The sequence below is a fragment of the Phyllostomus discolor genome, chromosome 8, assembly GCF_004126475.2.
Source record: "Phyllostomus discolor isolate MPI-MPIP mPhyDis1 chromosome 8, mPhyDis1.pri.v3, whole genome shotgun sequence".
NCBI classification, from domain to species: domain Eukaryota; kingdom Metazoa; phylum Chordata; class Mammalia; order Chiroptera; family Phyllostomidae; genus Phyllostomus; species Phyllostomus discolor.
Genome location: NC_040910.2, coordinates 110,972,235 through 110,998,942, shown reverse-complemented (window position 1 = coordinate 110,998,942; position 26,708 = coordinate 110,972,235). Strand labels below are relative to the sequence as shown.

General features: G+C 66.1%; 1 protein-coding gene across 5 annotated transcripts; it reads right to left on the bottom strand.

The window, feature by feature from the left end:
- Window positions 1–91: 91 nt before the first annotated feature.
- ITGB4 (integrin subunit beta 4) lies at window positions 92–26,708 on the bottom strand. Of its 5 annotated transcripts, none has more exons than XM_036034141.1 (41): window positions 26,300–26,708; window positions 23,139–23,227; window positions 21,679–21,761; window positions 21,408–21,509; window positions 21,081–21,285; window positions 20,582–20,678; window positions 20,247–20,418; window positions 18,880–19,143; window positions 18,457–18,546; window positions 18,075–18,194; window positions 17,723–17,887; window positions 17,435–17,511; window positions 16,692–16,894; window positions 14,815–14,918; window positions 14,599–14,697; window positions 14,323–14,452; window positions 13,903–14,025; window positions 13,682–13,788; window positions 12,876–12,909; window positions 12,505–12,696; window positions 12,155–12,258; window positions 11,860–11,918; window positions 11,747–11,770; window positions 10,994–11,142; window positions 10,719–10,898; window positions 9,999–10,147; window positions 7,650–7,854; window positions 6,708–6,865; window positions 6,207–6,387; window positions 5,942–6,079; window positions 5,121–5,303; window positions 4,895–5,026; window positions 3,515–3,745; window positions 2,877–3,107; window positions 2,562–2,720; window positions 1,994–2,143; window positions 1,305–1,493; window positions 1,071–1,226; window positions 822–986; window positions 626–736; window positions 92–512 (listed from the first exon to the last, which is right to left on the bottom strand). In XM_036034141.1, the coding sequence occupies exons 2-41, from the start codon at window positions 23,215–23,217 to the stop codon at window positions 373–375; spliced, it is 5,640 nt and encodes a 1,879-aa protein (XP_035890034.1). In that variant the 5' UTR covers window positions 23,218–23,227; window positions 26,300–26,708; the 3' UTR covers window positions 92–372. The 5 variants fall into 5 exon arrangements, with proteins under 5 accessions (XP_035890034.1, XP_035890032.1, XP_035890035.1 ...); XM_036034139.1 differs by having other exon boundaries at window positions 26,296–26,369; XM_036034142.1 differs by lacking the exon at window positions 2,562–2,720 and having other exon boundaries at window positions 94–512; window positions 26,300–26,424.

The following is a 26,708-nucleotide window of genomic DNA, read 5'->3' as shown; positions in this document are numbered from 1 at the left end:
GCTGCTAGGTGTGTGCTCGGCCCCCAGAGCAGGGCAGGATCAGGGCCGCTCCCCTGCCCCGGGCAGTCCCGGAAGAACGGACATGGCGGGGCCAAGCGGTAGCAAAATCTTGTATTAAGTGCAGAACAAAGCAGGGTCCTTGTCATGCTGGCCCCAGCTCTGTGGTTACAGGCGTGCTTGGGTAGGGTGGACGGGCAGCCAGAGGTCCCCTTCGTGCCTCCCAGAGGACGTGTGCCCCCAAGAGGCGCTGGCCCCATGATCGGCATGCGGGTGGACGGGGCCACTAGGGGTCCGAGAATGGTGCAGCTGAGGCGAGGGGAGCAGGCAGTGGGGGCCCAGGTTCTGGACAGAGCCGGGCTGGGCTTGGGGAGCTCAGGTCTGGAAGAACTGCTGGTCCACCTGGCTGCTGAGGGTCCCGCTGGTGGTCAGCGTGTGGCTCACGAACTCCTGGGTCACGTGCCGGGTGAGGGAGCCAGCTGCTTCCAGGTGCTGGGACCCCAGGGTTAGTCCGTCTGCAGGGGACAGGTGTTCAAGGACCCTGTGTGGGTCCCTGCCCTCTTCCTCTGGTAGTGTCGTGCTCCCCCAGGGGATCCAGGACCCCCCCCCCCCCGCCCCGGCTACTCACCCAGGAGGAAGGGCTCAGTGGTGTTGGTGTGGGTGGTGGTGATGCTGCTGTACTCGCCTGCCAGCGGGTGCTGGTAGAGGCCGGAGTGGCTGCCCAGCTGCGGGAAGGGGCCTAGGGAGCAGAGCCGGTCAGGGGGCGGTAGTGTGCCAAGGTGTGTCCAGAGAAAGCGGGGGCGGCGAAGGGGCAGATGCCCTACCTCCATCCTGGGACTCAATGGTGATGATACCCTCACGCTCCGGCCCAAAGCCTTGGGTGGTCTTGGCCTGCACCTTGAACTTGTAGGGCACGTTCTCGCTGAGGCCCGGCACGGTCAGCCTGCTCTCAGGGCTGTCGCCGTCCACCAGGAACGTGGTGGCGGGCTCTGGGCAGGGAAGATGCTTTTAGCCCCTGTGGCTCCGCCCCCACCCTTCCCCCCCGCCACCCCTGACCCTGGGGCGGGCGGCACCTCCTCCGTGGGCCATCTCGCAGGTCACCAGGTAGCCCAGGATGTCCCCGTCAGGCCTGCGCGGCCGCTCCCAGCTCAGCTGCAGGGAATCTGGGCTCAGGGCGGTGAACACCAGTGGGCCCGGGGCGCTGGGCGTGCTCAGCGTGAAGGCGGAGCCTGGGGGCAGCCGAGGGAGAGGGTCAGTGTGTGGGTGGTGGGGGACAGCCGTGGGGGCGGGGTGGGGGGGCAACTCACCTGGCAGGGGGCAGAGCGGGCTCTGAGGGTGCACCTGCGACTCGATGGTGATGACGCCCTCGCGCTCGGGGCCCCAGCCGCCCTGGCTCCGCGCCCTCACCCGGAACGCGTAGGAGTGGTTGGGCAGCAGGTCCTCCACCACCACGGACGTCTGGCTGGGGCTGGGGATGGTGAGCTGGTGCAGCTCGCCTGCAGGGGGCGCACGGGGGGCGTGGCTTTATTCCCGCTCTTGGCCTGGCCCTTCCCATGGCTTCCGCCGTACACCTGGGCGCCACCCACCCGGGGCGGGCTGTGGTTTGGCGTCAGCCTGGTGAGGTACGGTTTCAGGCTGCGCACTGTGCGCGGGATGAGTAGGGGCCGACGTCCCGCCGACGTTCCGGCTGTGGATGGGCCCACGTCCTGCCGCTGAGCGTGTCTGCCCAGAGAAGTGCCACCTCCCAATTCCCACAAAGGCATCTCCCAGGCTAACGGAGGCCCTGGGTCCCGAGGCCAGTGAGGCCGCATAGGGTATAACCCAGGGAGTCCGGAGGCGCGGATGAGGACTTCCAAGGGAGGGGGAGGGGGGAGGCCGGGCAGTGAGGCCCTCTCGGAAAGGCGAGGTGGGGGCATTCGTGTTCAAGGGGTTCCCGCCACAGCCAGGCGCCCCTGCGGGTTGCAGCGTGGGGCGCGTCCCCACAGCCGGGTCTCACCGCCATTCAGCAGCTGGTACTCCACGCTGTAGCCCTGCAGCGCCTGCTCACACTGCGGCTCCTGCCAGCTCACTTTCAGAGACGTGGGCCCCAGGGCCGAGAACACCAAGCGGGTGGGCGTGTTGGGCACACCAGCAGCCATGCGGGAGCCTGGAGACAGGAGGCCACAGTCAGCCTGGGTCAGGGGGTCCCTGGGAGGAGTCCTGGTTCAACCCGACCCCCCCCCCCCCCCCGCAAAACTGCGGCATCTACACTGCTGGCCAGGTGGCTCGCTTGCCCTGCAACAGCCTGTCCAGGCCACCCACACCTCCCACAGTCCTCAGGGTGCGGGCCCTGCCTGGGCCAAGCGCGGGCGAGCATCCTCTCGGCCAGGAGCCCACCCCTCAGCTGGCTTGCCCCCCCACCCCGGTCCCAGCCCAGTGCCCCTGGGAAGGCAGAGGCTGTGAGGCATCAGCACGGATGTGGATGGAATGGAGGGGAAGGCGGTGTCGTGGGCGGTGACTGGAGTGGGCCATGGATGACGGATGGAGCAGGGCAGCTGGCAGGCGGGATGGCCACCCTGTACTACCTGGGCCCCAAGAGGGCGCTGCTGGCTGCCCAGCCAGGATTATAGAGTCTGGCGAGTCCCTGGAGGGGGGCACCCCCTTCCTCTGAGCCCGACTCCGGGACCCCAAAGTCCAGGACAGTGGAAGCCTGCTCCTCCCGTCTTCACGGATGGGAGCGAGGCCTAGGGTGGGACGAGACAGGCGTGAGGGGGCGGGAAGTGGGTGTGTGCTGGAGGACGGGCCGGGAGGACGGCGGGCCAGCAGTGTGGCCCCAGGGAGCTGGAAGAGAGGAGGGGTCAGCAGGGCAGGCAGGGGTGGGGGTGGGGGTGGGCGCTCACTGGTTGAGGACAGGGACGTGAGGGTGGAGTAGTCCCTGGGCAGCGTGCCAGAGTGTTCCGTGCGGGTCAGCGAGTGGTAGTCCCTGGTGAGGGTGGAGGACGTGCTCAGCACCCGGTGAGACAGGTGCGGGCTCAGGTGGGTGCCATAGGCAGCGTTGGCCGTGGTCATCCTGTGCAGGGAGTTGGCGCTGCCCGGGAAGGCGAAGTCCATCCGCCCGTTTACCAGGTGATCTGCGGGGGAGGGCAGGGTCACTCGGGCAGGCCAGCACCAGATCTTGGGGCCCTGGGAATTCCGGGGTTACCTACCCTCTGGAGGCCTTGGCCTAAATACAACCAGCCTCCCTTGACCCACAGGGACAGAGGCCTGATGTCCCTGGAGTGCCAGGGGACACAGGCTCTGCAACCCACACCCTCTGGCTAGGCACCGTCAGCCCTGCTTCGGGGAGAGCCCAAGCGCCTGTCCTGGGGGGGTCCTTTGGCTCCGGGGGTCGGCCCCCATGCCATCGCTCAGCCCCTGGTAGGGCAGGGGGCCTGGCTGGGCGGCCTGGCACTGGCGAGCACAGGCTGAGTCCCTGAGGCAGCAAACCGGTGAGCCTAGGTGGGTGTGGGGTCGGGGCGTGCCGGGCAGGGCCGGTCACCTCCGGGGGGCCCCGGCGTGGCGCTCCGAGCCGAGCCGCCGCCCTCCCCCACCGCGGCCCCCGCGCCCCCTTCGGCGCCGTCTTCCGGGGGCCCGCGGGGCGGCTCGGCGGCGTCGGAGGAGCGCCCGCTGCTGGCCGACAGGCGCGGGATGAGCTCCGGGGGCAGCCGCCACGTGACGCGCCGCAGGTCCAGCTCCTCCCCGAGCAGGGGCTCGAACTTCCAGGTGGCGCCTTGGGAACAACGAAGGGCGCATTGGCACCGCCGGTGGGCGCGGGAGGCTGCGGGGGGATCCCGGCAGGGCGGGGAGCGGCGACGCCACCGCGACGTGAGCGGTCCTCCGGCTCTTTGGGATCCAGGTGGGGTGGAGGGGGTGCATTGCAGGGACCCAGAGCCGGGCGACAGGCGGGACCGTAGTCCGCGCGCGCGCGGAAGAGCTCTCCGGGTGGCAGCTGGCGAGGAAAAACCCCTGGACCAGCCCCGAGACCAGGGTAGCCCTGGCTTTGTCGCCAGCCGTGAGGGCTCCCTGCTCTGAGCCTCAGTTTCCTGTCTGTATGGGGGAGGGGACAGTGGTCTACTCCTTGCTAGCCTCCCAGGGACAGTTCCAGAAGCCACAGCGTTCACAGGTAGTGTCAGTAGCAGCTGAGCTGGGCCACCTGAGTCACACCAGCGCCCCTGAAACCTCTCAAGACCCCCAGGCTCAGGTTCCTCAAGGCCGAGCTCAGTCCCGGTAGGAGCCAAGTACCGGGGCCTGAGACAGGGACCCAGATGGAAGAGCGGACACATCCGAGAGGGTTTTCACCCCTGGCACCGTGTGACTGGTGACTCATTTTACAGATCAGAGAACTGAGGCTCGGGGAGGGTGAGTGACTCATCTGAACTCCCACACCGAGCCAGAAGCCGAAACTGAGGAGCCGGGAGTCCCCGCCAAGGGCTCTCTGCGGGTTCTCAGGGCAAGGCGCTGCTCGGGGGCGCCTGGGCCACGCCCCCTTCTCCCCGGGAGCCCCGTCCTGAGCGTCCTGCCTCCAGGACTCAGCTGGCGAGCCTTTCCGAAGCCAAGCTGCGCCTCTAGGTGGCGCCATGGGTACGAGCCAGTGAGCGTCTGCCCCGCCCCCCGCCCCGCACGTGTACATCTCCCCGCCCCTCCGCCTCCCTGCAGCACAGGTGTGCGCACGGTTGTGCGTGTGCCGTGCCGGCTCTGTCCCCTCTGTGCCTGCCGTACTGTCACCTCTGCCAATGCTCGTCTGGGCCTGGAGAGCATTTTCAGTTTTGACATTCGTGCCCAGTAATCATCGCTGGACTCTGTCCTCTGGACGCCGGTGACAGCCCCGCCCTCTACGCAGGACCCCCCCACGGACTCTCTGGGGCCCCAGCCTTCTCACCGGTGTCGTCGGAGACGCTGGGCCTCTGGCTGCCGCCTGGCGAGCGTAGCACGTCGTCGCTGTACATGAGGAAGCTGTCATAGTCGCCCCCGCTCTGGGCGTCCACAATGGGGACGTCGGGGATGATGGGGACTGCGCGGGAGGGCGAAGGTCAGCCCCGGCCCCCGCCTCGGCCCCCGGTCCCCACCACCGCCCCCTGCCCCGAGCCGCCCCGCCCGCCACTCACTGGACATGGGCCGCTTGGGCTGGGTGGCCAGGTTGATGATGGCCTCCCGCTCGGGCCCCCAGCCCGCCCCGTTGCGCGCCTTCACGGTGTAGCGGTACGGCTGCGACTCTTTCAGGTTCTCGATGAGCAGCATCCGCTTCTTGGGGCTGTCCACCAGCACCTTCTTCATGGGCCCGATGGGTCCTGGGGCGGGGACAGCGCTTCAGAGGGGCGGCCCCGGCCCTGCCTCCGCCACGGCAGGACCCGGACGTCACCCCGGGGCTCGGGGAGCAAGGCAGGGAGTGCGCAGCTGCAGAACCCCTCCTGTGGCGTCGCACCTGCCCAGCCCCTGGAACCCCGGGCGAGGCCCGTTTGGAGAAGCGTCTCCGACTCTCCAAAGGGCTCGTCACCGAGTGAGCCAAGTCAGGACTAGACTCGGGTTGGCCTGCTGTTATCTGAAAGTCTGAGATTCAGGGTGTCCTCTGTTTTTATTTGCTACATCTGCGGACTCTACTCTGGCCCCAAGAGAATGGTGTAAAAATGAGCCCCTCTGGTTGCCTCTGTGGGGGGACACCCCTACCTGTCACCCCCCTCCACCCCCCGGCCCTGTCGGTGTCCAATCTCAGGCCTTCCGTCCCCTCCAGCCCTGGGAGCTTCCATCTGGGCCTGGCCTTGGAATGCAACCTGACCGCAACTTGACCGGGCACCTAGTGATGCCTCGGACAAGAAGACGGAGGGGCTGGCCCACTGAGCTGGGCACTGTGGCCTCCCTCCCGACCTCTGCTGCCTCCCCTTCTGCAGCTGGCACCCCTGGGCGCAGGAGGTGGGGCCCCAGCCCTTACGGTTGTCCTCGTTGACCAGGCCGTAGCAGACCTCGTAGGCTGTGATCTCGCCATTGGTCTCAGCGGGCTCCGCCCAGCTCAGCTGGGTCACAGTGGAGGACACCACGTTGAACGCCAGGCGCCCTGGCTCACTGGGTACTGGGGGGCGGGGCGGGGCAGGGAGAGAGCGGTCAGCGACGGAGAGAGGGTGGGGTTCTGAGGGGTGGGGGCAGGGCCCGGCACCCTCAGGGATCGGGCGTGGCGGATGGCCACGGCGAGGCCTCACCTTCCTGGTGGGTGCGGCAGGACACCAGGGGGCTGTAGGGGCCCTCGCCCTGCGCCCCGTAGGCGCACACCTTCATCTCGTAGTCGCAGTACGGGTACAAGTTGGTGAGCTCCACCGAGGGCACCTTGCTGTCCAGCAGGTGGGCTTCGGCCTCTGAGTCACCCTGGATCCAGTACTTCACCTGCTCCCCCCCGGGGAGGGGCTGGTCAGTGGGGGACAGCGAGTGCCAGGGCCGAGTGTCCCTCCATTGACCTGCCCTGTTGTCCCCTTTGCACTGATGAGGCAGCAGGGCTCTGGAGCGGTAATTAACTCAGAAGAGCTCCCTGGGCAAAGGTGGGCATTCCCTGTCCACTCGGGCTCTGCCGCTGGGGCCAGCGGTGCCCTCGGCTCTTCCCCAGGGTCCTCTGGCCTTGGGAAGCCACCTCCACAGTGGTTGCCAGGCCTCAACATCCACCTCCCTCCTTGCCCGCCGCCTCCCGCCCCCGCCCCGGGCCGCCTTACCCTGTACCCAGTCGGTGTGCCAGAAGGGGGCAGCCAGTTGAAGTGGATCTTCCGGGACCCCGCAGCTTTGGCATTGGGGTTCTGTGGGGCACCCAGGTCACTGTGAGCGCCTGTGAGCCTTGACAGGGTCTGGCTCTTGAAGTTCTGCTCCAGGTCATCTGTAGTGGGGGAAGGCAGGGCCGGGGTAGGCAGCTCAGACAACTCGTCTTTGGGGGGGCGGGCAGGAACCCACTCTCACCACTAGGGGGCACCGGAGGCCCAGTGAAACACCCCACTGCAATCAACTGACACCTGCCCAGCCCAGCCTCTCCCTGTTGGCACCTCCCGGGGTGCAGGGGTGTCCTACCACGCTCGGGGGAGAACCCAGGAGGTCTCTGGAGGAATGAGGAGGAGGAAGGAGGTCGTCTGCCCCCCTTTTCCCCCTTGGCAGCCACAGTAATGTTCCAGATGTGAACATTTGCTCTTTCTCTCCCCACCCCACCCCCCTTCCAAGCAAGAATTCCCCTGACTCTCCCATTTTCTCACAAGCCTCCTCTGGGGGTGCGCTCACACACTGGAGGCTAAGGACCCGTCAGAACGAACCGTCTCACCCCTCCCCTGCTGGAAACAGCTGCATTTTCACTGAAACCGAGTGGGAAGTCAAAGAGCTCGGTTTGGCCTATGGTGGGATCCATGGCGCCCCCAGCAGGCAGGCGGCCAGGTGGCCCCCGCCTCCCTGGCTGAGAGCAGGGGTGCCAGATAAAATGCAGGACGCTTGAACACATTGGGATTTCACATAAACATCCCAAATATCGCATGAGCCGTATTTATGCTGCACATCTCATCTGAGTGGGCCTTGAGCTGGGTGTCCTTATTTTTATTCGCCAAAACCGTCGACCTTTGTCGAGAGGGCCCCAGCCTGGCCTCCCCCTCCCGCTTAAGCGGACCCCAGGCTCTGCCCACCTCGGTCCCCAATGATGACAGTGGCTGAGTGGGGCTGGCCCAGGCGGGCCCCGAACTTGGGGTTGCTGAGGTGGACATGGAAGCGGCGGACCTGGTGGCCCCGCAGCAGGGAGTCCATCTCTTGCAGGTCCAGGAGCTTCACCTGGATCTCCTTCCAGGTCTCCCCGGGCTGGAACAGCAGCTCGCCCTCCGTGGGGACGTAGTCCTGGGAGAGGGCGGGGGTCAGAACAGGCCGCATGCTCCACCCCGACCTCATGGACACTGCAGACCGTCTCTTACAGACTGTGCCACGTGGACACGAAACGGCTCAAGTTCATGGGGCACCTCCTCTGCGTCCCTTGACAGATAATACAGATGCAGTGATGCGAGGTAGAGATATTATGGCCCCACTTTACAGATGAGGAATGGAGGCACCCAGCAGTGCAGAAGCGTGCCCGAGTCCACACAAGTAGTCAAGGTGGAGCCGGGCTTTGACCGGGGCATAGTGAGAGGGATGCACGGCAGACCCGGAGATCCCCATGGAGGCAGGCTCTCATTCTGGAGGAGCTAGGATTTTCAGGTCCTCCGCACTGTGGCTCTGAAATCTAGGACCCAGCTGGCCCCCAGGTCCTGCCTCCCAAGTGGGGTGCTTCCACCAGCTCCGATGTTCCACCTTCCGTACCCCAGAGCTTTCCTACGTGTCCCAACCGGCACACCGCAAAGCAATTGAAATCGGGGGGAGGGAAGCAAGCCTCATGTACAACCACAAGGTGGCGCTCTAAACCAACATTTCGATTCCAAGCACAGCTAGTCAGGCCCACGGGGCACCCGTGGCAAATTCAAATGCTACAACCCCCAGAACTTGATGCATCAAGTGCCAAAAAAGCAGGAGTCCACCTGCAAGACAACGGACGTGGGCCGCGGGAGGTGGCACTTCAAAGATGTCAAAATCACGAAAGACAAGGCTGGGGAATTACTCCAAATCCAAGGAGCTTAAAGACACACGGCAGCAACGTGCACGCCGGGTCTTCGGCTCCCGGCCTGGGAGAGAGCAGGCCAGGGCGCACCGGGACGGGTGAGTCCTGGGGGCTCGGAGCACAGACGGACTCCCGGCACCAGTGTCCTGTGGGGTTTCTTCCTACGTTCGGTCATTATGACGTGGTTTTGCAGAATGATCTTGTTCTTAGCAGGTGCCTGCAGAGCCATTTGGGGTCTCGGTGAAGTCTACAGCTTTGGAGAATTCAACCAATGCAACCGAACAGACGACTCTCCCTCCCTGCGTGTCTGCAGTCGTAGGGACGGAGACACGGGACGGTGGACACACCTGCGTCTGGGCCACGCCTGTGGGCCTGGGTCTCCGCAGGGAGAGAGAGGCCGAGAATGCTAAGGACCCGTGGGTCTGTGTAGAGGGCAAACAGGTGCTGGTTTTATTCGTTGGCCCGTTTTTCAGTAGGTTTGAAGTTTTTCAAAATGAAAAGTTGGGAAGTAATAAAAAGGTTTTTAAGAAATTGCTACATACCAAAGCATTTTTTTATAAAAAACAGAACAGGGTCACCAGAATCTCTTGTATATTATGGCCTGTTCCGTGAAATTTCTGGACATACAACTCCTTCTTTGGAATGTCTACTGGGGGCGGGCAGTCGGTAAGGACACCGTCCCCACCAGTAAAAAGACGGTTCGGGTGTGGCCGGGCTGCTGGGCGTGCCCCCGGGTGCACGCTGCCCTGCTTTGGCTGAGCACGCCTGTGGGCCCAGGACAGCTGGATGTTACTGCTTTTGGGACTTAATTTTTGATTGGAATATTTTTAGATTTTAAATATTGGTCATGAATTCAGGAAAACAAACAAACCTTGTCAGCCAAACCAAGCACGTCCACCACCTGGACCTGGCTGCCCCCTGACGCTGCCAACACTGGGGCCCAGCGAGCAAGGGGACGGGGGCCCACACATGTCACAGCCTGCCCTGAAAGGCCACTGTGGAGTCTGGGCCCCGGAAGGGCCCACCGGGCAGTGACAGCCCTGTGGGGGGTGGGTCTGCCCAGGGACAGGAGGGCTGTGACCTCCCTTCCAGAAGCCCAAAGCCCGTGGCCTGGGGCAGCAGGAAGTCCATTTCTCTGCGAAGGGTTTGCTGGGAAGGGGACCCCAATGATCTGGACGTGTCCCTGGCCTCTGTCTCCGGCACAGCGTCACCAGCACTTTTGGTGGGTCAGACGCTGCTGCTGCTGCGAGGTGGCAGGAGCAGGCGGGCATGTCCGTGGGAGGCCATCCAGGGCCCCCCTGCCCTCACCAGCACCCAGGGACCCAGGCAGCTGCCAGGCCCTGCCCCCACCAGGCCCCCGGGACGGGCCCGCGACGCTGCGTCGCAGCCTCACCCGTTTGCCCTGCGCCGTGTTGTCCTGGGTGCGGTAGGTGACCTGGGACTTGCCGTTGTCCAGGATGCGCCGCACGATGGGGATGCGGGCCACGGGCTCCCCGCCGCTGACCACGTACTCGGACTGCTCGAAGGACACGATCCCGGTGGCTGCGAGGGACCCGGGAGCATCAGGGTCGGTCCCTTCTCCGTCCCTTCCCAACTCCTGCCCTCCCCCGGGCCCACCCAGCCAAACCTAGACCTCCCGAATCTGCCTGTCACCCCTGCCCCCGCCACACTCTGGGTAGGACAGAGGAAGGGGGTGGAAACTTTTTCCAGAAGAAGTGGAGGGAGCCGGAAGGGTCAGGGCCGAGAAAGGAGGCCAGGGGGGGCCCCACCAGAGGCCTGGGCTGGATGAAGCCCAGTCCCTCCTCCCTGCTCCGGTGCCCCGGCGTCCTGGGCGGGCCCGCGGGGTTCCCTCAGGCGTAAAGGAGAGAACGGGGGAGGGGTGCGGGTTGGCACCGGGAGGACCAGCACCCTGTGACTGTGGCGGATGCTCCGTGCACGGCTGCCCAGCCGCACACCCCGTGTAAGAGTCTGCGGCCCATTTCACAGCTGGTGAGACCGAGGCCCACAGAGGTTAAGTGACCCGCCAGGCCACACAGCCAGGCCTCCCTCCCACTCAAACCCGAGGGGCCCCGGGCCCCCCGTTTTGCCCCTGGCTCCCCGCTCCCTGACCGACCTTGCTCCTTGATGACGGTGATGTTTACCAGGCGGCGGCCGAGGGTGGCAGTGCCCACGGGCACGTTGATGGCCTCCAGCATCAGCTGCTTCTGGTCGTCGTCCTCGGGCCGGATGAAGAGGGGCACCCGCACATCCACCAGCTCCACGCCCTCCTGGAACTCCACCATGCCCCGGGCATCTGGGCGGGCGTTGGGTTAGGGTGGTCAGAGGTGGGACGGGGGCCACCCGGGGCGTGCAGGCGGCAGGGGGCCGCTGGGCAGCCTGCCCACTCACCCTGGTCCGCGGTGAGGGTGTAGTAGCCGGCGGCCACCTTGAGCTCGTGGAAGGCCCCTTGGGCCACGTGCTTCTCCATCAGCTTCAGCAGGGACTGCTTGGCGGAGCGGGGCGCCGTCAGCACCGTGTCCACAATGGTGTGGTCCTGCCTGGGGGCGGGGCAGGCAGGAGGGCGTCGGCCTGGCGCTGGTCCCTGCGCGCAGGCCCCCTGCCTGTCCTCTCCTCACCGAGGGACAAGATGCGGGGCAGCAAAAGAAGTTCAGGCTCTTCCGGACCCAACAGTCACATGAGGGCACATGCTGGTCCCCCACCGCCCCCCGCCCCTGGCTCACCCTGCAGCCTCCGCCAAGCCGCGGGGCCTCTGGGCCTCAGCGACCTCATCTGTGAAATGGGGCTGCTCCCCGCCCAGCAGGCGCAGGGCAGTGGAGATGCTCAGGGTGTTAGGCGCCAAAGCCTGGGTTCAAATCTGGGCTCTATCTCTTAATAACGGAGTAACCTTGGGCACGTGACATGACCTCTGTTAGCCTTGGTTGGCACGGGGCCACCCTGGTCCCTTTGGTTCCCTGCGGCCCGCCTGTGTGTACTTGGGCTCATAGCGAGGGCTTCCCATCAGGGTTTCTCGAATGAAGGGCCCAACCCCCGACAGACACACAGAGGGCCTTCCCTTCCTACGGGATGGAAACGGGGTGGGGCGTGGAGCCAGGGGCAGACGGGGCAGGGGGCTGGGGCTGTCCCGCCGTGTCCTCGACTCACTTCTTCCCGGCGTTGGGCTGCTGCCTGTGGGGGACAAAGCAGGGACTGTGAGCTGGAAGGTCCCTGGGGCAGCCCGCCCGCCCCCCCCCCAGCCCTGGTCACCCGGGACCCACCGGAACTTGGTCTGCTGGAGCCTGTGTGAGCCCGGGATCTGCCTGTACACCTCGTTCAGCTGCCAGGCAAGGGGGCGGGGCTTGAGTCTGGGGCCCTGGGTGGACTTCCACCCAGAGCCACCCAGGCCCAGGGGACCTCTCAGCCTCGTCCCCTTGAGGACACATTTAAGGGGACCCCAGGGTGACCCCACACCAGGAACACATCCAGGCCCCATGGCTGCTCCCCCGTGGCTGCCCCACCCCCACCCCCCGAGCCCTGGCTCACACCCCCGCCCCAGGAGGCCGGCTGCCTTACGTTCTCCTCCACCTCCTGGCGCAGCTGGTCGCACTCCCGGGTTTCGGGCTTCAGCAGGTTCTCGGTGCAAAGGCGGGCAAGGCGCAGGGACAGCCCGTAGGGCACTGGGGGCGGGCAGGGATGCGGGTGGTGAGCCCCTTGCACGGCGGGTGCCACCACCCCAGAAGCCACTCTGGGAGGGGGCCCCCAGTGGGCTGGGGGCCTGAGGCCTGTGGCTGCATCAGGAAGGGAGGAGGTGCCCGCCTGTGCCCGTGCCCAGCACCCGGAGGGAACAGAGACAGGGCGACCCCATGCCCGGGAACAGCAGGGGGCGTGCCCCCGGGAGCCGCGGGCCCCGGCCCCCTCCTCACCCAGCTCCGTGGGGTTGGTGCTGGCGGTGTGGGTGGCGAAGCCAGGCCGCTGCACGTTGTTGGTGACCTTCCAGCGGACCCTGTCCACCCCCTTGAAGTTCCCGCTGCGCAGCATGGGTGTGTCCAGGTGGTCCGAGGCCATCAGGTTCTCCCGCAGCAGGTAGTGGTCCTCCTTGAAGCCCACCATGTGACCTTCGGGACAGGGTTTTCCATCTGAGATCCCTCCCCAGGGCCTCACAGCCACAGCCCTTCGGTGGCATCCCCCAGCTTCCCTCCTCCCTTCGAGTCTCGCCCTCACTTCCCCTCCCCCCCAGCTGGGGCACCGAGTGGTCCAAGCCCCACTGCCCCTCCCTGCCGGCGCCGGCCAGTACCTCGGTTGCAGCAGGGGAGAAGCGCCAGGCAGGCCTAGGGGACAAGGGGTTGGTGGCGATGAGGACCGGGGTAGCTGCCCAGCCCAGGTAAACCCCTGCAGCCACCACCGCCACCCACAGCAATGGTCCTGAGGGGACGCAGGGCCTCCCCCAGACACCAGAACACCCACACGGGTGCAGGGACCTAGATGTGGGGTGCACAGGGGGGTGCAGAGGGTGATGGGGGCGAAAGGTTCCCAAGGCCTGTGCCACGGGACCCTGGCTATGCGAGGTCCTCTGTGAAGGCTCTGGGGTCAAACCCACGTGGGAAGCGCTGACCCACCCCCCTACCCCCCGCTCAGGGTGTCCCCACGCACGGGAGGAGAGCGAAGGCTCCGGGCGGTGCTGCGGAACCCTGAGCGATCCCACGCACTCGACCGCAGAACAACCCCCTGTAACGCTGCACACCGACACCCGCCACACCGGAGGCCCCTCCAGTGCCGCCGCCCCCTCCCCGCCCACGGTTCAGTGTTCCGGGCGGTGCCGCCCTCCAGGCCTGGCCGCCTCCTGTCTGCCCTCCCTAAGGACACTGTCAGCTCCCGGTGGGCAGGCCCTTCCTCCCCCGTGGGTCCCCAGGCCCTTTGCCGGGAGCAGACCCCGGGCCAGGCACTCCCAGGCAGCCAGCTGCTCAGGGCTGGCAGAGGCGAGGGACTGGGGTGGGGAGGGCGCTAGAACCGGGCAGAACACGCGGGTTCGCCTGGCCTCTGCCGCCTACGGGGACCCTGGGGGGCTGGGGGCCCTGGTGGGGACCCCGGGGGAGCTGTCACCTTGCAGCAGGCACAGTACTTCCAGCACAGCAGCAGCAGCAGCGCCAGGAGCAGCAGGAGGAAGATGAGCAGGGGGATGAGCCACCAGAAGGATCTGGGAGGGCAGTCTGGGGGGGGCGGGGAGAGAGGAAGGGGAGGAGGAGGGTGGTGCTCACTCCTGGCCCCGGCTCTGACGGCCCACACACCCCACCCCGGGCTGCCCGCCGCCGCCAGCAGCTCACCCTTCTTCTTGTGCACCAGGACGGTGCTGTTGGGCCCGGGGCTGCCGTCGCCCTCCACGGTGTAGCTGTAGTTGCAGTCGTCGTCCTCGTCCCGGAAGGAGCAGAACTCCACCACCTCCTCCGCTGCGGACGCAGGCGGTCAGCGGGGCGGCCCGCCCCGGAGGCCCAGGCCCCGCCCCCCGCCCCCCAGGGGTCCGCTGCCCTGGGGCCCACCCCAGCGCAGGCGGCCAGTCCCCTGGCACAGCCGTGGGGCCTTGCCCTGACCGGGAGCACCCGAGCCCGCAAATCGGTGCCCCTGCCTCCTCGACTCAGGTTTCGGATCAGCGACACCCCCGACCCCGTGGAAGGCCCCCTTGCCTGGGCCCGCAGCCCCGCCCCCGACCCGCAGCCCCGCCCCCGACCCGCAGCCCCGCCCCTCACCTTTCTTAAGCTCGTCCACCATCTTGACCTTGAAGCGGCACTCCTCGCACGAGCGCCCCTTCTTCTCGCCCGTGCCCCAGGCCTGGCACTGCACGCAGGAGCGCATGTCCTCGCAGAGCCCCAGCCGCACCTGGTGGGAGAGGGGGGCCGGCGGGTCCTGTGCTGGGCAGGCCTCTGCCGGGCCCACCGCCCCGAGCCTCACGCCCCTGGCCCGCTCCCACCCACCCCGCCCTGTGCCCGGTCCCCGTGCCCACGCCCCAGCGACCCTGGCCTCACCGCCGAGTAGTTGATCTCGCAGATGCTGTCTGTGTAGAGGGACTGCTGGTTGCAGTGGCAGCGGCCACACTCGCAGTGGCCACGCCCGTTACAGATGCCCTGTAGGAGGCGCCAGTGAGCCAGCCGTATCCCCACCCCCGCCCGACAGGATGGGTGGACTCCTGCCCCGGGGTCCCCTCTGCCAACCCACACTGCCTGCCTCACGCCCAGGCCTACCCCGTTGCTGTCGATGCAGGTGGCATTGCTGAGGGGACAGTCGCAGCTTGGGCCCGTCCAGCCCGGCTCACACACACACTGGCCCATGGAGCAGCGTCCCCGGTCTGCAGGGAGGAGGGGAGGGGGAGCAGAGCTCACTCGCACCTGCAGTCCCAGCTGCCCACCTGCGCTGTGGGAGCCGAGCCTGGAGAGTGAGGAGGTCCCCCGCCAGGGGTAAAGCCTCCCTTCCTCACTTTCCTGGGGTCGCATTTCCTTTGCCCTCCCCCTCCCCCCCACCTCCTACTTCCCACTCTGCAGCCAGAGTGGCCGTCTTAGAACACAGACCCAATTCATTGTGTGACTCCCCTGCTTAAGAACCACTAATTAATGAGTCTTGGCCAATGCAACAAGGTAAGAAAAAGAAATGAAACACAGAGGACTGGAAAGTAGAAACAAAACTGTCACTACTTGCAAGTGTCAGGGGTGTGTCATAAAATGGCAAGAAGAACATACAGATAAATAAATGATTAGATTTCGTGAGTTTACAGGGTGTCTAGAAACGAGGTCAACATGCAGAGAGCTAGAAAATGAAACCAAAACCTGGAACGACTGTCTTTTGCCCGAAGGATAAAGTCCGGTATCCTCAGACTGGAAGAACGGTTGATTGACTATGGCCTACTAGCCAGTCCGCCCCAGTAACTGTGTTTGCAAACGGTTTATTGGAACACAGCCACACTCATCTGAATTACTGTCCATAGCTGCTTTCTGTTTTTTTTCTCCACCCACCCCACTTGCTTTTTTAAAGATTGTATTTCTTTTTAGAGAGAGGGGAAGGGAGGCAGAGAAAGAGAGGGAGAGAAACAATGAAGTGCGAGAGATACATCCCTCTGTTGCCTCTCTCACGCCCCCAACTGGAGCCCTGGCCCACAGCCCGGGCATGTGCCCCGACTGGGAATTGAACCTGCGACCTTTCTGTTCGCAGGCTGGCCCTCAATCCACTGAGCCACGCCAGCCAGGGCCTAGCTGCTTTCTGTTACAACGGCACAGCCGAGTCGTTGCAACAGAGACCATACAGCTCACAAAGCGGAAGAACATTTGTCTTCCGGTCCTTGGAGGAAGCATTGGGACTAGACCAGACACGGAGCCACCTTGGACCTGAAGCCAAACGCCCGCACTTTGGCCTTGCCTCCCTCCCCCTGGCACTGTCTGCCCCGCTCCTGCCTCCCAGCTCCGCCTTTCCCCGGCATCCGGGGTCCCCTCCCGTGTCTCTGAGCACGCTCCGGACGGACGGAGCAAGAACGGACGGTAGGGGAGACACACAGGGGCTCGGCAGCTGGCAGGCGCACATCTGGGGGCCAGTAAGTGTTCGGTGAGCTGGGTGTTCACTCATCCTCCCCTGTCAACCACTCAGTCCTCCCGCGCGGCACCTGCCTGGGTTCTGCGACCCCACCCAGCTCCGAAGCTTTGGCCAGACGATGCGCCCGTGGCCTTGGCCACACCGCACCAGGCCCCCTGGGGCTGTAGAGGATGCGCACCTCCAGGCCGCGCCTGCTGGCAACGCGGCATCTTCCGAGAGAGGAAGGGCAGCCATGGCACACGCCAGCAACCGCCGCGGCTGAGCCGGGCGGTGCCCGCCGTGATGAGGTGGGGGAGCGGAGAGGGGAGGTGGGCGCAGACGGGAGGACCCCAGGGAAGTCAGGGTCTCACACACCAGGGGGATGTCGCACTGGCCTTGGGCATGAAGTTCGTACAGGGGGAGAGAGGTCTAGAGCTCAGAGAGTCCAGAGGAGGGCTGGGCCAGAGCTGGGGCGTTCTGACTCCCAGCCTGGGTCCGCATGGGAGACCGACCAGCGGGCGGGGCCGGGGCCGGGGCTGGGCCACCAGGCGGCTGAGCTCACCGTTGCAGAGGACCCCGGCGGTGCGGGGGCACTGGAAGTTGTCGTACTCGCAGAACTGGCCCTCGTAGCGGCCGTCCCCGTAGCACACGCAGCGCCCGCACTGGCACTCGCCGCGGCCGGAGCACGGCTTGTCCTCCCCGTCCCGCAGGCAGGGGACGGTGTCGCTCTGGGAGCCCGTGGAGCAGCTGCAGGTCTTGCCGCTCCTGGGGGCGGGGCCTGTCAGTTCCCCCCAGCCGGGGCCAAGGCTCCCACTGTCCGTGCACCGGGTGAGCCAGCCCAGGACCCCCCGGAGGGATGCAGGGGGGTCCCAGTCACGCAGGCTGGCCAGTGGACAGACAGCTGTGGCTGAGCTGACTCAAACCTCAGCCCCGGCTGGGCCCCACCCCTGACCCCTTCCTCATGAGAGACTCGTTCAGTGACTTGAAGCTTTCAAAGGCCCACTGCCCTTTATTTAGGAGCTCATTTCTGACGGGGTGACGTGTGCACACGGCTCAGAAGACTAAAGACACAAAAGCCTCGGAGAGAAAAGCCAGCCTCTTCCGCTGCCCGTCCCCTGACACCCAGTCCCCACGCCCTGCTGGCCCCCGCGGTCCTGGTGCTTGCATGTCTCTCTGGATACATCCTCGCTCTGTCCGTGCGTTTCCCAGTGCTTCGGACTGGACCCACCCACCCCCTGGGCGTGCCGCTCTCCCAGCCAGGTGCCCGTGGGGACCCCGCTGGCATCTGGGGTGCCCCGCACTCACCAGCCCTCGTAGCACACACAGTGCCCGCACATGAAGTCCCCATGGCCGCTGCAGTAAGGTGACTGCACCTCTTTTTGCTAGAACGAGAACGTGCAGGTGGGGTGTGTGGGTGGGGGAGGCACGGCCCCCCGGATGCGCCTGCTGCCTGCGCCCCTCAGGGCACCCCCCCTCAGAGCACCTCCCCAGAGGGAGATGTGGCCGCAGGAGGCTCTGCGAGCTTCACAAGTCGGGGCCGGGGACGGTGGGCCCAGCTCCTCCCTCCCGCCCCGGGGGCCGCGGCCCTCGCACCAGCTCGCAGGAGCACACGTCACAGATGATCTCTGCGTCCATCCTGAGGCCGTCGGAGAAGGAAGGCTTCAGGTGGATGTTGCCCCTCTTGTCATTCTCCGGCAGCTGGCACACATGCATCCCGTTCACGTCCTCGATGGCCCGCAGCTGGACTTGGTAGGTGCCCTGCAGGGACCCTGCTGTCAGCCGAGGCAGGCCCGGCAGTTGTGCCTGAGACGCCCAGCTGCCTGCCCGTCCGCCCACCCTCGGGGCCGACAGCAGGCTCCTTCGGGGCACAGTCACCGAGCATCAGCAGTGACAGTGCCTGTCCCTGAGCCCCCCTGCCCCGGGGACCACCCCCCGGGAAGCGCACCACTTCTCCTCGCTGGATGTGGAAGGACCCAGACTTCGTCTTGGGGATCCTGCTGGTGATCTCGGTCCGCAGGCCGCGGGGGATGTCCAGGACCCGGATGTCCAGGTTGGAGCGGATGTTCTAAAGGGGGGCCAGTGCTCAGTGAGTGGTCTGGGGGCGCCTGGGCTCGCCCACTGGAGCCTGGCTCTGCTCCACCCCCACCTGCATGGGGGACTGGGGTGGTGGGGGGGCGAGGGGGCAGAGCCCGCGGTGGGCTCCCCAGGACCCTTCCTCACCGGCCTTTCCTATTTCTCAGCCCAGCCCGGAGACACCCTTTGCCCGTTCGGCCTCCTCCCATCCCCGCCCCGGGAGGACTCGGGTTCGAGCCGGCGCGGCCGCTCACGTCGAAGGCCTTCCGCAGCAGCTCCACGATGTTGGACGAGTCCTCCTGCAGCACGCCCAGCGAGGACACGGGGAAATACGTGTGCAGTTTCTGCAGGCGACAGCGCCAGGCTCAGGGCTCAGCCTCGACGAGGACCATCTCGCCGAATCCAGGCCACGGCTCAGGGTTTTACCCCGCCTCACCAGACGGGGGCGCCGAGGCCTGGGGCCTGCTGGTGTATTCCAGGCTCTGCCCTCTTAGCCCCCCCCACCTGTCGGGGACCTGGGTCGGGGGATGGGCCTACACCCTCCCTGTCCCACCAGGGCACCTCCTGGAGGTGCTGCCAGTCTGGGGGAGGGAGGGAGTGAGGGGTGAAGGGCGGGGGGAGGGTGGACGCCCGCCCGCCCGCCCGCTGAGGCCCCAGGCCACCCCCCCCACACGCACCTCGTAGTAGCTGTAGGAGTAGTTGGTGACGGCGAAGATGGGGATGATGTTGTGCTTGCCCAGCAGGCGCACCAGGGTGGGCACGGAGGGGTAGTCCTGCGTCTTGTACTGGGTGTAGGTGCCCGTGGCATCCAGGTGGCACTCCTCGTCATTCCGCTTCAGGATGCCGGCCAGCACGTTGGCGCCGTCGGCCTCGTAGTGGAAGGCCGACTCGGTGGAGAACACCAGCAGGTGGGTGCTGTCCGGGCGCCAGCCGATGTCCCTCTGGGGAGAGCAAGTGGGGGGAGCCCATGGAGCAGGCTGCCTGCCAGGGACCTTCGCTGCAGTCACACGTGACAGAGGCCACTGGAGTGACAACGTGGGAAACAGAAACCAGCGACAGGGGCCAGGAAGCGGGCACAGGTCCGAGTACCCAGTGGGCGCTGCTCATGGCCTGAACCAGGTTCCTCCGGCTGACCCCCAGGGTCTCAGCCGCCCTGGAGAATGTTTCAGCTGCGTAGGAAAATGTCCCTGTGCATCGTTAAATAATGCAAAAGGCCAGTTAAAATGGGTACAGCAGGGGCTGGTGCGGCTCAGTGGACTGAGCATCAGCCTGTGTGAACCAGAGCGTTGCCGGTTCGATTCCCAGTCAGGGCACATGCCTGGGTGGTGGGCCAGGGCCCCAGTAGGGGGCGTGTGAGAGGCAACCACATGTTGATGTTTCTCTCCCTCTTTCTGTCTCCCTTCCCCTCTCTCTAAAAATAAATACATAAAACCTTTAAAAATGGGCACAGCAGCGAGTGGCACCTTGTTAGATAATGTGACAGTGACAACTGGATGAGAGAAGAGAAAATGCATCGAGTGGGGAAAAAAAAATGCAAGTGTCCATTAGAAGCGCACTGATTCCAGTCCCATAAAACAAGGCGGAGGGGCCTAACTATGCTGGCGGGATATCAGCAGCTGCCTGTCTGCTGGTGGGAGGTCAGGGGAACTTTCTGTTCGTTGTTTTCCAAACCGTCTATTACATGGGCATGTTGTTTTCAAAGTGGGAAAAAAAAAAAAACACCCCTGATGTGCACATGAAACCAAGCGCCTTCTTCAGCGGCCCACCCAAGTCGAAGGCTGGCGTTAGCGAGGAGATTGGGTCGGGGGAGGCCTCGGGTCATGGAAGGTTCCAGAGCCCTGAGACTCCTGTCTGCCTCGCTGGCCAGTGCAAAAGCAGGCTGTGCCTGCTCGGGCTGAGGGGCAGTGGCTCCAGCACCTCTAAACCCGGACGGGAATGGAGGGGGGCCCGCCTGGCCGAGCAGCAGGCCCGTGCACCCCCAGAGAAGCGCAGCCCGCGTCCGGGACGGCAGGGCCGGCAGGACAGCGCCCTCCGCGACACCCACCGTGCACACGGCCGTCTGCAGCATGGCGTCAAAACCGCCTTCGGGGGCGTCCAGGTTGCCTGAGATCCGCTCTCCCTGCAGCTTATTCCGGAACTCATCCACGTCTTGGGTCAGCCTGATGACGTTCTTGAAGGAGAAGGGGGGGTCGCTGTTGGGCCAGGGCTCCTTCAGCCTGGGCAGAGGCGGGAGAGGCGCGGAGAGTTAGGGAAAGGAGGCCCCCCCCATTCTCCTGCGCCCACCTTCTCTGGGAGGCCACCCCCTTTGGCTCCTCTCAGCAGGAAGGCAAGGGGGGCGGAGGGCGCTCGGCCAGGGCTCCTGCCCCCTCGGTCACTCACTTCTCCGGCCTCATGTCCGTCTGCGGGACACTGACTTTGTCCACAAACTTGCCGAAGCCGATCGTGTAGTCTCTGGTGAGGCTCCGCAGGACCTCAGCTGGGTGTCAACGGGAAAAGAGGGCGGCTGAGCCCCGGCCCCCTGCACCGACACGGGGCGGGGGGGGCCGGGGCTGCTGGGGAAGAAGAGGGAGAAGGACTTCCGGGGACACCCTGCACGCTCCCGATAGCCCTCGTCCCCTTGCACAGGTGAGGGCAATGGGACTCGGGGGACCCGGGTCCTGCATGGAGCACGTTGCAGGAGGTGGCCTTCTCTGAAGCCCCACACCCTGAGGACGCTCTCCTGAGAATGTGGGGCGCTCTGGGGACAGTCCCCATGTCCCGTCCCTCCTTGTGGGGTGGGGGCAGCGGTCCTGAGCCCTGGCCTCCTGAGCAGGCGTGCAGCCAGCCCCCCCTGCCTCCCCCCTGCGTCCCCGCACCCTCCGCGCAGGCCCCGCCGTACCCAGGTGCTCGCCCATCTGCTTGAGGTTGTTCAGATCGTCGGACATGGAGTTGGAGAAGTCCATGAGGATGTATAGGTCCACGGGGCTCTCCAGCGGCTCGAACACCTTCAGCTCGAAGTGCTGCTCCTCGCCCGGCCGCAGGCGGACCCGCAGCGCCTGGGGGGACACCTGGCTGCGGTGCAGGGTGGTGTCGATCTCCGTCTCCTGCAGCCGGGGGAGGGGGACCGCTGGCTGGAGGGTCGCTCCGGGGTGGGGGGGAGCCACCCCCCTACACAGCCAGCCCTGAGCACGGAGGCCCCAGCCCCCTCAACCGCCTCGCCGGGCACCTCGGTGATCTCGAAGCTGCTCTCCATGACCACCACGCTCTCCATCCGGCAGCCTGCGGCCAGCAGCTCGGCCTGGGTGTTGCAGCGCCGTTCAAGGAACGTCTGGTAGGCAAAAGATAGGGTCAGGGGTTGCAGCGCCTGTCCCCAGGCTGTCCCAGCCCTGGCTTTGTTTCCTCTGAGCTTCCTGACCCTTGCCCGTCCTCCCAGACCCGGCCGGCCGGAGGCAGGGCTGAGCGCGGGGCCCCGGCCGGGCTGGCAGGTGGCAGCTCACCTCGTCGGTGCAGTAGGCGCAGTCCTTGGCCACACGGATGCACTCGGTGCAGCTCTTCACCTGGGCCTTCTTGCAGCGATTGGCTGGGGGGTGGGGGGGGAACGGGCAGGCCGCTGAGCCGGGCCTCACCGACTCCAGCCCTAGCCCCAGCCCCACCTGCAGCCGCGCTTGGGAGGCGGGCGTCCCTCCCCAGTGCTCGGGGGAGCCGTGGTCTGCCCAGGCAGCACAGCTGGGAACAGGCAGCCCCCGGGGGCTCCAGCCTGGAGCCTTCCACTCGAGTCCAGGGGGAAGGGTGGCAGGGGCTGAAACAGGGGTGCTGGCCCATGTGCTGGTGGGGACACCCTGGCCATCTCCCTCACCCACTCCTCCAGGACAAAGGGGTCTTCTTATTGCTGTGTCCCCACTGCCTGGCCCAAGGCCTGGCACACAGTAGGTCGTTGGTAAATGACTGAGGTAAAACTCCTGGAATTCCCTTCGGTTCTATTCAGTTAAAAGCACAGTAAGAGCCCTGGCTGGCGTAGCTCAGTGGATTGAGCTCGGGCCGCGCACCAAAGTGTCGCAGGTTCGATTCCCAGTCAGGGCATATGCCTGGGTTGCAGGCCACAGCCCCCAGCAACCGCACATTGATGTTTCTCTCTCTCTCTCTCTCTCTCTCCCTCCCTTCCCTCTCTAAAAATAAATAAATAAAAATCTTTTTAAAAATTTAAAACAAAGCACAGTAAGGGTCTGCTGTGGGTATCCTGTGGGCACAGCGGGTGTCCCCCGGGCACCAGGCAAAGGTGCACTGTCAATGTTTAACGATGGTTCAGGTGCCCTGGCCTGTGTGGCTGGGTGGACTGAGCCGGCCTGCGAACCGAACGGTACGGTTGGATTCCTGGTCAGGACATGAGTCTAGGTTGCAGGCCACGTCCCCAGTAGGGGGCGCACAAGAGGCAGCCACACATGGATGTTTCTCTCCCTCCTTTCCCCTTTCTCTGAAAGCAAATTAAAAAAACAGCAATGGATCTGGGAGGCACGGAAGCCCCAACTCGCAGCGCTGCCAGTCTCAGAGGTGTGCTGTGCGCATGGCCCCCTGGCTCACGCCACCTTACCAGTGCGGCTTCCCCCAGGCCCACCTCCGCACTCCGTGGCTGGGGGCAGGCTCCAGCCGCCAGCCGAGTGCTGGCTCTGGGAGAGCAGGTGATGAGTCACCCGTCTCTCCTCCGAACTCGAGGCCTCGGCACATCCCGCGAGGGCCTCCACCCTCCCAGGGGGCTTCTCCTCTCTCTTCCAGACCGAGTCTCCCCCACCCCTCGTGTTCCCAAGCTACGTGGCTCGTGCTCACTGCTCCTCAGCCCCCGCCGTGTGCGGTGGCTGGCTTGTCGAATGGCTGAGGGAGTGTCTGGGGGAGAGACCCCGTGAGAGGCCTCTCTCGAGGGCAGCGCCCACCAAGAGGGGTGCAGCGGGGGGTGTGGACTCACCCATGTGCCCTGAGAAGCCGGCGATCAGCACGGCTGCCAGCAGCAGCCTGGCCCATGGGCTGGCACGAGGCCCCGCCATCCTCTTCCTCCTGCACGACAGCAGCAGTTAGTTAGCACACAGGACCCTCCCTGGGCCCCCTTGGGCGCTCGGCGGGGTGTGGGGGGCTGCTGTCCCCATGCACAGGTGTGCACCCGGAGACGCTGGGGGCTGCAATGCTGTCCCAGGGCCCGGGGTCCCTGCCCCATCCCTGCAGTGGCTAGATGCCCTGCAGGCCTGCCCGCTGCCCAGGGAGGCCCCCGCCCTCTTGCCTTGGAGGACTCTGGGCTCCGAGCTCGTCCAGCACCCCGCGTCTGCGCTGGGGCCCTGAGCCTTTCAGGTCTGGGTGGGCGGGAGTTGGGGGTGGGGCCTCTCTAGAGGGCTTGGCTCTACCTCGCTGCCCCCTCTCTGTCCTGGCCCACTTGCCCTCTGTGGGGGACGGTGCAGCCCGGAGGAGAGGGGCCCCTCCCACAGGGGTGCGGCGCCCTGCCCTGCACCCACCTCGGCCTGCCCCACACTTGCGTTTGCAAGGCCCCCGAGTCGTTCATCCTTTCAAAAGTCAGCCCAGAGCCAGCCCGCACCCCGACCTGCACTCCCCCACCCTTCACACACACACACACACACACACACACCCTGTGCCTGCTACCTGGGCACCCTTCTCAACTCAATAGCGGCCAGCAGGGCCAGCCCTGGCCCCCGAGGCCTTTTAGGAGACGGGCAGTCTGCTCCCTCGGGAAGACAAGGGCTGGCCAGAGCCGCCTGGCCTGCAGAGCCTGGCCCCCAGCCCCTCTGGTGACGTAAGACCACGCCATGCCCACAGCCCCCCACTCCCTGGACCCTTCCCCAGTCCCAGGCTTGGGGGGCAGGGGCAGGCTCTGGAGGGCGGAGCCCCCCGCGGTGCTGGGAGGCTGTGGAGGGGGCGGGAAGGCGTTGCCTCTCTCCCCTCACGGTGTGTGCCGCCCCCAGGGGGCCGCCTGCCCCGGCACCTCCCAGGCAGAGCCGGCTGGGGTGAGGGGGCCCCGGGGCGGCCGAAGCGGGGCTCCTGGGGGGGGGAAAGACTTTCCTGCAGCCGTGGGGCACAGGCGCCCCAGCCACACGCCCCACAACACGGGCTGCGGACTCAGGCCTCCCCGGGGCACCGTTACATGGGCAGGTTCGGGCACCAGAGGCCCCGAGGGCTCTTTCTTAGTCACCCTGCCGTGCCCATGGGCCGGGCACACAGCGGGCAGCAGGCCAGCACTTCTTGTACCTGGCGGCTTTCTAATCTGCCCAGGGCCCCGGTGGGGGCGCTGCGTTACCCCCATTTCCCGGGTGAGGAGACGAGGTGCAGGGTACGGGCTCCCCGCCCCGCAGCCAGCAGATGGGGAGCCTCGATGGGAACCCCCATTTAACCTCCGCGTGGGCTCAGAGGCGCTGAAAGGGCAGGTGGGAGGCTAGTGATGCACTCAGCAGTGTTGTCTGTGACTCAACTTGGGTTCACCAAGTGTTAAACTCGGTCCTTAGTGACAGAGCAACGAGGTTTCACACGGAAGTCGGGACGGTGGGCTTCTGGGACGATGAGGCTACGACAGGCTGGGCGGGGCCGCTGTCCAGGCCACCCGGGGCCCCGCCGGGCTGCTGGGCCTTTTCATGCACCAGCCAGACCCCAGGAGTATGTGGGGGCCACCCTGAAGGGTGTCTGTCCCACAGCAGCACCCCAGACCGTCCACACCAGGCACATGTGGATGCAGGGACACAGGCCGAGACCCACAGGGGCAGAGGCTCAGAGCTGGTGCTGCACCCATGGGGCCCTCCCACCCATGGGGCCCACGTAGCAGCTCAGCACCCGCGCACCCCTGCCCCCCACGGCTCTGTCCCGTTCCACTTTCCCATTTCCTGGCCCCGCTGCGGAAATCAGGGTCCAAGACACAGGCACCCCTTCCCTGCTGGCTCTCGGGTGCCCTCTTTCCCCTCTGCCCCCAGGATAGGGACCCTCAGCCCTCACTTCCAGCTCTGTTGGGGGCGGCAGCCACAACTGGGCCACCAGTACCCAAGCCTCAGGCTCAGGGTGTGGCAAAGCCCTAAGGGGAGAAGGAGGAGCCGAGCTATTATTGCCGTAGGAAGCCACTTAGAGTCACAGCCAGAGGGCCACCCAGCGGCCCAGCAGTAGGGAGTGCAGGAGGCACAGCAGGAGGTCACGGTGGTGGGCACCCCCCCTCCCCGGGGGGCTGCTGGATGAGGTCTGGAGAGCTTCCTGGAGGAAGGGTCTCCTGAGCCGACTTTGTGGGGAGGGCAGGCATTGCTTGGCCGAGAGGAGAGTTCAGGGGCCCTGGTTGGGGCCCCCGACAAGGGTGTGGCTCAGTGGGCTGGGCGCTGTCCCCCAGACCGAAAGGTTTGCCTGTGGCTGGTGTGACTCCCAGACCCGCACATGCCTGGGTTGGGGGTCAGGTTCCCGGTTGGAGGTGTGTGAGAGGCAACGAACCCATGTTTTCCTCCCCCTCTCTCTCTCCCTCCCTTCCCCCCAACCAAAGATAAGTAAAATCTTAGAAAAGAAGAAGAAGAAGAAGAGAGGAGAGCCAGGGACTCCCCAGACCGCAGCAGGCCTGTGCACCACGCACAACAGACCCTGCCCAGGCCAACAGGGGCGGCCTTGGCCTCTACTGTGTGTCTTTTCTTCCACCCTCTTTACAACCCCAGAGGGGCCAGGCCCAGCCCGGCCCAGCCCGGCCCGGGAGGCCTGCTGGTTTCTGCCCCCTTCTCCTGAACACCCACCCCAACACCCAGACCTCTCTCGGGTCGCCTTCCCCTAGTCAGAGGTCTGATGGCCAAGCGGCTTCTGCAGCTCCCCCATTCCTCTGCCCGGCTGCCCCCCGAGCACACCCTGGCAGGCCTGGCACCTCCCCTGGGCAGCACGGGCAGAGGGGCCAGCGGCTGAAGGGGAAGAACGGAGGAACAAAAGCCAGCCAGCCAGCCAGCCAGCCCTTCCTACCCACTCCCCTGCACGGCGGCCCAGGCGGCGTGGGCACTCCCTTCTCTCTCCAGGGTCCCGGAATGGGCCCCGAGCCGTGCCGGCCCCGCGACCCCCGACTGCCTTCAGGCCCTGCGCCCGCGCCCCCGCGCCTGCGAGGTCGGAGGCTGCACCTACCTCCGCCCTCCCCCGCGGTGGGCTCCGCTCGGCGGCTGGGCGGCAGGCGCGCGCAGAGCCGGACTGTCCCGAGGGCGGGCGGCGGGGAGGGGAGGGACCGCTTTATGGGGCGGCGGCAGGTAGGAAGGAGGCGCTGGTGAGTCAGGCCGGCCGCATTCCTGCACGCGGTGCGCACCTGTCGGGGCAGGAGCGGGGCCCGCCCCCCGGAAAAGGCTGCGGCTCCCGCGGCGCCCAGCCCAGCGACCCGACCGACGGCGGCGGGGCCAGGGGAGGAGCCGCCCCCTCTCGCTCCAGTCCTGCCCCGGGGGCCGCTCCTCCCCAGCCCTCCGGGCTCCAGCCTCCGCTGCCCGGCTGCCCTGAGCTAGGGGTGGTGTCTTAGCCCCCGCCCCCGATCGCGGCCCGCACTTCT